General features: G+C 41.0%; 1 protein-coding gene across 1 annotated transcript in view; it reads right to left on the bottom strand.

Moving 5' to 3' along the window:
• The window catches only part of Svep1 (sushi, von Willebrand factor type A, EGF and pentraxin domain containing 1), a 238,188-nt gene that overhangs the window by 51,609 nt on the left and 176,789 nt on the right, over nt 1–9,790 (bottom strand). Inside the window, exons 38-39 of the mRNA XM_017803637.2 lie at nt 4,064–6,849; nt 583–808 (exon numbers count right to left, since the gene is read on the bottom strand). Of these exons, the coding sequence (XP_017659126.1) occupies nt 583–808; nt 4,064–6,849 (3,012 nt within the window). The remainder of the gene's footprint in view (nt 1–582; nt 809–4,063; nt 6,850–9,790) is intronic.

Here is a 9,790-nt window from a genome sequence, read left to right as displayed (position 1 = left end):
CCTTCCTTCCTTCCTTCCTTCCTTCCTTCCTTCCTTCCTTCCTTCCTTGTAGCCCCAGCTGGGCTGGAACTTGCTATATAGACCACATTGACCACTGACTTTAGTCTCAAAGAGATCCACCTGCCTCTGCATCCCAAGTGCTGGATCAAAGGTGTATATCACCACACCCAATATTAAGTAACTCTCTTAAAGTCAAACAAGTAGTAAGGAGCAGAGGCAGGACTTGACTCCAATTTTCTGTCTACTTCTACAACCTGTGTGCTTTCCACTGAAACTGGAAAGATATTGGCCTAGCCTGTGCCAGATTTCTACACACAGACACTGTTTTGTACATAAGATGCATGGTTACCTTGTTATAAATATCTTGTTATCAGTATTCTAACATTTTCCCTAACACTGGCACTTTCTTAGTTTAAAAATGGGAACATTAGGAAGAAACACATTCTATTTCTAAGAAACTTCTTAAACATTTTGACATGAATGAGAACTTGAGGTATTTTCTTCTCAGGCCAGAAAGATCCATTCATAGTCATAGATGCGAAGGTTAGACTTACATATTCCAGTTTAAATAGAGCATCTTACCTGACAGGTTGATGTGTTCACTCCCTCATAGGTAAACCCTTCTGCACATGATACAGAAACTTGCTCATTCACCTGAAAATCCTCTCCATGAAGAAGTACACGTGTTATGTTCAATGGCACAGGACATTTTTTAGGACTGCAGGAGATTGTTTCGGGGAACCAATGACCATCTTTCTGGCAGGTGAATGTATCTGTATCTGTATCCATCATGTAACCTTCCAGACATCTGCCATGGAATGAGAACATAAGCACCTTCAAGAAAGGACCTTTTGTTCCTGACCTATGCTTGGATGTAAAGAAGTTGTTACAAGGCTTAGGAAACATTCTATGCAATATGTTAAAACTGGGTCGAAGGTCAGATGGATAACATTATCATGCAAACACATTAACATAATAATTAACAGCTAGACCGATTCTTAGTGAGTCACATTTAAGATTAGCCAAGATTAAAGTTGTTTCCACTGTTGCTAAAGTCATTTACCTTTTGCTGATATTCATTCTAAAACAATACTAATTTAATAAATTGTAGAGAAAGTCCAAGTTAGCCCCAGATCCTAGTAGGTATATGATATAATTAGCATTTATGTACATCTACTATGTAACAAGCACTGTCCTAGGTGCTTTGAATGAGGTACTTCTTTCAATCTGGATCACTAAGCATTGTCATATAACTATAGTACTGGAGTTCAAACTCAAGTCAAACCTGCTCTGAAGCCCTCTATGGTTTAAAAACATGCATATGTATGCAGCAAATAGTTTCTGTTCTACAGGCTCTACAAATATCAATTCATTAAATTCTCGTGTCAACCTTATGACTAGGTGTTATCATGACCTCTGTTCCCATTTGCAGAGATAAGGTCAGTACAGGAAAGCTGAAGTAGCTTCCTTAAAGACACATAGCTAAGGACGTGACAGAGCTACTAGGTCCCACCCAGTATTGAAAGACAGTGTGGTATAGTGGTAAAACTGAACCCAAGAGGGACTGCTCAGGAATCCAACTGTTTACCACTACTGTGTGCTGCCTTTTAAGTTAAACCATGTAATAGATTCAGACTTATCATTGGATAACACAGTTTAAATTGCACACATTACTAGGTTAGATAAGAGTCGTGTAAAGTTGGAGCAGTCTACAGAGGTAAGACTTCAAATCTTGGTCTCCAATCCTGTAGTGTCCACCTGTAGCTAAGGGAGACAACCAGCTATTGTTCTAAAATGATGGATAAATTTGTTTTCTCCCCCTATCTAGAAGCCTTTGAAAGGGAACTGACACGGATTCTAACCACTCTAACAGCTATCAAAATACCTGAAAGCAAATCCTGAATCCATCACTCTAGAGTCCAGCCTTGGAAAACAAAAGAAAAATGAGGAAGAACCCAATAGAGGGATGCTTTTGGAAGCCCTTGTCAAGAAATCCCAATGGACTCTCATATGAACATTTGAAAATTACCCTGTTCTGACTTTTTCTAGTTCCCTGTCTAGAACTTGTAATGCTAGTTGCTCTTGCCTTTACTTCTCCATCACATCTTCTATTTACCAGTCAAGAACTTTCTTTTCGATAAGAATTAAGCAATTTGGGAGTCTAGATATAGACCCATTGAAGGGGTACCCTAATTGCCTCACCCTGCGTCCCTTGTTCAGCATGGAAGAAGCCAGAGTGGCCTGCATCCTGATTCCCTATTGGTAATTTGGGTAACACCTTCAGAGGATGGGGTGATAAGAACAGGAGGTAGGAATGGCTAGGCAGTTAGGGAAAAAGACCCCAAAGAAGAGTAGCCAGTTTCTTGGCTCAAACTCACAATGTCCTTGGGCCTCTTAGCAATATACTCCGTTCCAAAGTCCAAAAATGTCAAAAGTATTTAGGAGCTTTTATCTAATCCTTAAAAGATTTTAGGGTTATCTCTTCAGAGGGGGGAATGTTAGAGTAGCCAAAAGCCCCCCCCCAAATAAATAAATCAAAGAAGAAGAAAGAATACATGAAGTTATCAGAAAAAAGTGATGGGGAGATATGGGAAGAGTTGGAAAGGAGGGAGTGGACATGGATTTGATCAAAACACCTTATATGCATGTATGAAATTCTGAATAAATTATTTATTTAAAAAAAGAATTAAAAAAAAAGTCTCATGTTGAGGAAGTGGGTAAGAAGCTCCAACTCCACATAGGGAAACTGTGGCAACAGATGGCTGCTGAAAGGGACAGAACAGCCTCTTTCAAGCTTGGGTAGGTTAACCAGGCTCCAGTGGATGGACCCACACTGAAGGACGTTAGAAGACACAAACTAGACCGTAGGTCTTATATAAATAACAGAGTATATTAAATTGGGCAGGGGGGGCAGTAAAGGGAGGTAGGGATAGGAAAGGCGATCTAAACACCATCAAAATATAGTGTATGAAAACCAAATTCAGTAAAAATGTAAAAAAAAAAAATCTCATGTCATTATTATTTGCCCCCGGGGGCGGGGCGTTGGAGCAGTCTGATAATCTAATACTCAGTAAAGATCTGCCACATGGTGTAATCGTCACACACCAAGGAAAAAAACACCAGGAAAACTTGGGAACAGGTGGCATCACAGCTCTCAAAATACCTGACATACCAACTTCCATGTGGAGATTTTAAAATGTATTTCAGAAGCAAAGAATGATCACTTGTTTTTCTGTTTAGTGCAGAATCTGCTGCTACTCTGGCTCCTTTACTCTCCTTTCTTGACTCTACCTTTTACTTCACTTAAGAAACTAAAGTGGGGCTAAAATGTTCATTACAGACTGCTCAGATGAGGCTCTGAGTCAGCAATCAAATCTAAGATATGAATGGGCGAAAGATCATTTACCATTCATTCGGGAATGTGAATGAAACTTTTAGAAAGTTGAGGTACCTTTGAACATGATGTTTATTTTGATAAAAAATCAATTCACAAATTCATTCTAAATTTTTGCAACTTTCATTTTAATAATCTCTTTCAGATAGGGAAAGTTCTAGCAGAGTGCATTATTTGAGCATTATATACTTAGCTTGTTTAAGTATCATAGGTTGGCGTCCCTTTTGGAACATCACCTTTATTCATATGGTTTAATGAAAGTTATGTGCTTTTTTGGCCTGATTATTTCTGTTTTTTTTTGGGGGGGCTTTATTTTTCCTAACACTTCTACGTATAAATATAATCATTGAATTATAATCACAAATTTATGATCATCATGTTTAAAGAAGAGCTTTGTGATTGGAAAATGATTAAAGCTAATTAGAGGATCCATGGCTTCATGCAAACCATGGTGATTATATAAAAAAACTACAGTCTGGAAAAGGTGTGAGCTTATTTTCCAGTCAATGGATTTCTAGTTACAAGTAGCATAAAGCCAAGTGTTAAAAGTTTGAGTTTTTGGAGAGCAGTCCAGGGATGGCGTTCTCTTTCCAATGAGCTACGTTTGGGTATATCACTTCATTTCTAATTGGCCTATACATCTTGGAGACTCCAGAACTGTGGTCTTACCTGAGTTTCACTTCACTTTCATAGGTATACTCCTCTCCAGTTGCCACTGCATTGGCAACAGATGGTGGAGGTCCACAGGAAAGGGGTTCACACACTGGATAAGGTTGGCTCCATGTCCCTTTCTCTGTACAAATCAGATCTGAACTACCTTGCATGATGTAGCCAGACCTGCAGCTGTAAGTTACCAGGTTTTCCTTTGAAGAGCTGCTCTCACTGACAAATGCGTTAGGTATGGTTGGCACAGAACCACAGACAGAGTGTTCACAAAGTGGGAAGCCAGAACTCCACTGGCTGTTGGCTTCACAAGTGATTTCAGAAAGTCCTAGGAGCTTGAAACCTTTGAAACACTCAAACTGGATTGTCTTTCCACACCCCAAATCAGTCACATTGAAAGTTCCATGTTGAATGACTGGTGTGGAACACCTGCAAGGTAGGCAGGAAGGTGAGCTGCCACTCCAGGAGCCATTGGAGAGGCATCTTCTTGAAGGATTTCCATGGAGCTTATAACCAGGGAAACACTGATACTGTATATGACCCCCATGATAAAAGGAAAATCCATTAGGGAAGCCTTGGGGAAGATCTTCAGGAGGCCCACAGTTGACCGGTTTGCAGATAGGAGCTTCTGCATCCCAGGTACCATCTGATTGACAAATGAGTTTTGGAGTTCCATGTAATGCATAGCCATCCAGACAGCGGAACACTACTTCCTTCTTGAAGCCATAGTCCAGACCATCCATCACCCCATTTGCCACCTGTGGTGGTGTGGCACATCTGACAGGTATGCAGTTGGGAGTGGCATCACTCCAACTCCCATTGGCAAGACAAACACGACTCCTGGGTCCTTCCAGCAAGAACCCTTCATGGCAAGTGTATTCAATCTCTTTCTGGAATGTGTATTCCTCTCCTTTCACTTGGCTATTGGTCAACACTGTGGGTGAGCCACAATCCACTGGAATACACACGGGCTCATGCCCATCCCAATTTTTATTTTCCTGGCATGTTCTCCTCTCGGTGCCATTGAGCACGTAGCCAGGGTCACACTCATAGAACACCACACCCAGATATGAGTAGTTGCTTCCTTTGATCAATCCATTCTTGACTGGATTTGGCTTATTGCATGAAATAGCTTCACAGCGTGGGGGGGTACCACTCCACTTCTTATTTGGTAGACAAAGTCTTAAGTCAGAGCCTTCTAGAATGTGCCCAGGTTTGCAGCTGTATTGTGCAGCACTTCCCATGGTATTCTGTGTAAAATGCAAAAAGCCATTTTCAGGAGCAACAGGCAAGTCACATTCTATTGAAATGCAAGAAGGTGCACTGCCATTCCAAGTTCCATCTTCCTGGCACATCAGCACTGGGTTCCCCAGGAGTTCATATCCTAGATTACAGGTGTAGGAAACCATAGTGCCATGTAGAAAGTGGGATGAATGTGTAGCAGGGGACTCCTTAGGATTTTCCAGGGTTTTAGTCACTACTTCTGAATGCTGGGGGTGAGAAGCCAGATATGGAACTTCCATCATGTCATCTTCTTGATCAAAATAGCTCTGACCATCTTTAACTTTAGTACAGTCTCCAAAATCTATGTGAGGAGGGAGACCACAGTCTATGGGTATACATGTTGGGATGGAGCTTGACCATCCTGACTCTTCGCAGGTCTGCATGGCATGACCAGCCACCTGAAATCCAGGGAAGCAGCTGTAGATGATCATGGCACCGTAGCTGTAATCTGCACCCTCTACAAAGCCATTTTCAATGGGCTGTGGGGCATTACATTGGATGGCATTGCAAGATGGGGCATCCACATCCCAATCACCAGTCTCTAAACAGGTCAGAGCTTTGGGACCTTCAAGTTGGAAACCTCGGTCACAAGAGTATGTGATGGTCTGTCCATAATGAAGGTTTGTGTAAGAGATTTTGCCATTTAAAATGTCTTTGGGTTCTGGGCACTCAATGGGTTTGCATGTTGGTTTTCCTCCAAGCCACTGACCATTTTCTCCACAGAGGGTGGTAGTATTGCCCACTAACTCAAAGCCTGGCTTGCAGGTGTAGAGAGCGGTGCTGAGATAGGCAAGTCCTTGCACATCGATGATACCATTGGGGATCTCCTCAGGGTGGGGGCATTCTACAGGAACACATTCTGGCAGTGGAGAACTCCAAGTGCCATTGGCCTGGCAGGTGGTGGTTGGCTCTCCTCTTAGAAAAAACCCATCAACACATGAGTACTTGACAGTACTTCCAAAATGAAGAGCAGAAAGCTCAGGGACGCCGAAGGCAATCAAGGGAGGAGGGAGGCAAAGGACCATCTTACAGACAGGAAATGAATCATTCCATTGGCGGGATGGCAAGCACTTCAGGACAGCAGGACCTTGCAAGGCATGCCCTTCTTTACAGGAAATCGTCATCACGCCTACCTCGGAAGTTAACTCCTTTAGAACAAGCTGGTTTTCCAAAAGGGGTGGCTCTGGGCACTTGGTGGGCACACACTTTGGACTTGGCTTCTTACTCCATTTACCAGATTTCTGGCAAGTCCAGGAGTTATCACCAACAAGTTCATACCCCTCATTGCAGAAAAACTGAACCTTTGAGCCCACTTCAAAGTTTTCTCCTTTTATGAAGCCATTCTGGATCGGGGGAGGTTTACCACAGTTGAGAGGGATGCAGGACAGAGGTGACTCACTGTGCCAGTGGCGGTGGGCTTGGCAGACAAACACAGGACTTCCAACTGCCCTGTAGCCTGGGTTGCACTGGTACCTCACTTCACTCTCAAAGGTTCTGCCGGTGGTGTGCTGGGAAACATGGAGGAAACACGTAAGCACAACTCATAGAACAGGCAATCCTATAGACTCACTAGTTTAATAGCAAAAATGGATGTAGGCAATTTATTTTTAGTATTTTATGCATATGTATATTTCCTGCATGTGTGTAAATGCACCCATGTCATACAGTACCCATGGAGGGCAGAAGATGGCACAGGATCCCCTGGAACTGGAGTTGCAGACGGTTGTTGGCTGCCATGTGAGTGCTGGGAAATGAACCTGGGTTCTCTTCAAGAGTAGCCAGCGCTCTTAACTGCTGAGCTATCTCTCCAGCCTCTAATAGCAAAAAAGAATAGGACACAAAGTCCTGCATTCACAATTAACCAATTAGGACTTCCACAGACGAAAATTTATGCTATTTTCAACAGATCTGCTGTAATTTTTGTAATAAGCAGAAACAAAGAAGCAATATGTGGAAGATCAAATTAGATAATTTTTACTGCAGAGATGCTTACCACAAGGTAGAGCCCATTAAAAAAATAGTTTCTACATTGGTTGATGAATTGAAGGGGAAATACCATAAGTATATAGGGAGAATTAGTTAAATTAAAAAAAAACCTTGTTGGTCCATGTTCCTGTAACCAACCCTAATGAAATTCATTGAGTCATAAAAAAAGAAAGGAAAAAAAGAGAAAAAATAGACATGAAAGTAGAGAGGGGTTTCTGAGTGAGAACTGCCAACTTGATACAACCTAGAATCACCGGAAAAGAGTCTCAACTGAGGAATTAACTGTCTTTATCAGGTTAGTCTGTGAGGCATTGTCTTGATTGCTAATTGATGTAGGAGGGCCCAGCCCACTATGGGCTGCATCATTCCATGGACAGGTGGTCTTGGGCTGTGTAAGAAACTTAGCTAAGCATGATCCTGGGAGTGAACCAGCAGGCAGCCTTCCTCCACAGCTTCTGCTTCAAGTTCCTGCTTGAATTCTTGCTCAGCTTCTCTCAGTGATGAGCAGGACCCTGGAAGCAGCAAAATCTAGACAAACCCCTTTGCACCCTATTCCTGCTTTGGGTACTGTTCTTTCTCACAGCAGCAGAATGAAACTAGAGCAGGGGACTAGTTGGAAAATGGAAGGGGATCCATAGGAGTGGGAAGGGACAAAAAAAGGTAATGGGGCAAATACGACCAAAATACATTATGCACATGTAAGAAAATGTCATAATGAAATCCATTATTATGTATAACTAATATGGTCTAATAAAACATTTCAAAATCTTGGGTTTTTGTATTTATTATTTTATTTGTTATTTATTATGTTTTAATCTTATTATTTGTTCTGTTGTAACTACAGGAAATAAGCACATACACAACGCATAGACATTTGTTAGTTTTTTTAGGCCTTAAAATACAAAGAAAATAATTTTTATGGCCATATTCTAATGGTCTCATTAGAGTTTTGTTTTCTTCATAACAAACTTTTTTTTAGAAATTGTTGCTGGGGCTGGAGAGATGGCTAAGTGGTTCAGAGCACTGGCTGCTCTGGCAGAGGACCTGGGTTCGATTTCCAGCACCCACATGGCGGCTAACAAACTTCAGTTCCAGGGGAATCTGATGCCCTCTTCTGACTCCATGGACATTGCACAACGCAGGTGCACATATACATGCAGGCAATACATTCATATGCATAAAATAAAGGGAATAAATAAAACATTTTAAAAAAGAAATTGCTGTGAAAGAAATTGTGACAGAGTGGAAAATAAAAACCAATCTCATACCTTTAAAAAGAAGCAAATTTAATATTCGTGATCATATGCAGTAACAGATCATATTCAAGAAGCTAAATTGATCTCGATTGTTTTTAAAGTTATTATGGTTGTCATTATTAATGGTAAGTTCCAGCTTCAGGTCTGCTGTGAACTTAGTAGTGTTTGCAATGAAATATTCACTTTGTTTATGTATTGCTTGAGCACCTCATGTGCGTGTAAATGCAATGTCATCACAGACTTGCTCTGTATTATTAAATGTTCAATCTATGCCTGACACCCAACAGGAGCTATAGAATATTTGATAAATAAGGAAAGCTTTTTATAAATGCTTTGTACCCTCTATCAATAGATGCTAATGTATCTGAGCAAAAGTTTTAAATAAAAAGCTTTCATTATTCTGGCTTTTCTTTTTTCTTTTTTTTTTTTTTGTCTTTTTGAGACAGGGTCTCCCTGTAGCCCCAGCTGTCCTGGAACTCACTATATAGACCAGGCTGGCCTTGAACTCACAGAGCTCTGCCTCCCTCCACCTCCCGAGTGCTGGGATTAAAGGTGTGCGCCACCACACCTGGCCTATTATGGCATTTTTTAATATAAAGGACAAAAGGCAGCATAAATGCATGTATATACATATATACAGACATATACTTTAAATAAGTGTTTCAATTAAAATTTTGTTTGTTTTGACCTTAAGAGTAAAAATAAATTGTTTTATCTGGGCCAACTGTAAGCTCTTAAACACCCAAAAGGAAAGTATAACCAAGATTAATGGGGTCAATATAATTTTAAGGGTCCATATGTATAGCTAAAGGCTACATAACAAGAAACTAGGCCAGACAGGTGATAGTTGTGGACAGCACAGTGGACAGTAACAGGGATGACAGAGTATATGGGCTCCAGTATGTGGGAGAGGGGGAAGCTGTGGGAGGGTGCCATTTGGGAAGTGGGTATATAGATGAATAAGATTGTGTGGGATGTTCTGTATGAAACACACACAGAAAAATCAACATATTAAAAAAAGACTTATAGGGGAGGAAGCATAAAAATTTACTTCATATTAAATAGTAGAGGTGATAAACATTACCAGTGAAATCTACCTGATGACTTTATATCCATACTCAGGTATAAGGATCTGAGTGCAACCGACTGTGGCTAGTAATAATCAGCTACATAGAGATTAAAGACACATGTGCAAACATCTAAGTGT

The sequence above is a fragment of the Nannospalax galili genome, unplaced genomic scaffold (assembly GCF_000622305.1).
Source record: "Nannospalax galili isolate Female #2095 unplaced genomic scaffold, S.galili_v1.0 scaffold666, whole genome shotgun sequence".
Taxonomy (NCBI): Eukaryota; Metazoa; Chordata; class Mammalia; order Rodentia; family Spalacidae; genus Nannospalax; species Nannospalax galili.
Note: the sequence above shows the minus strand (reverse complement) of the source record. Positions and strands in the feature narration are given on the sequence as shown.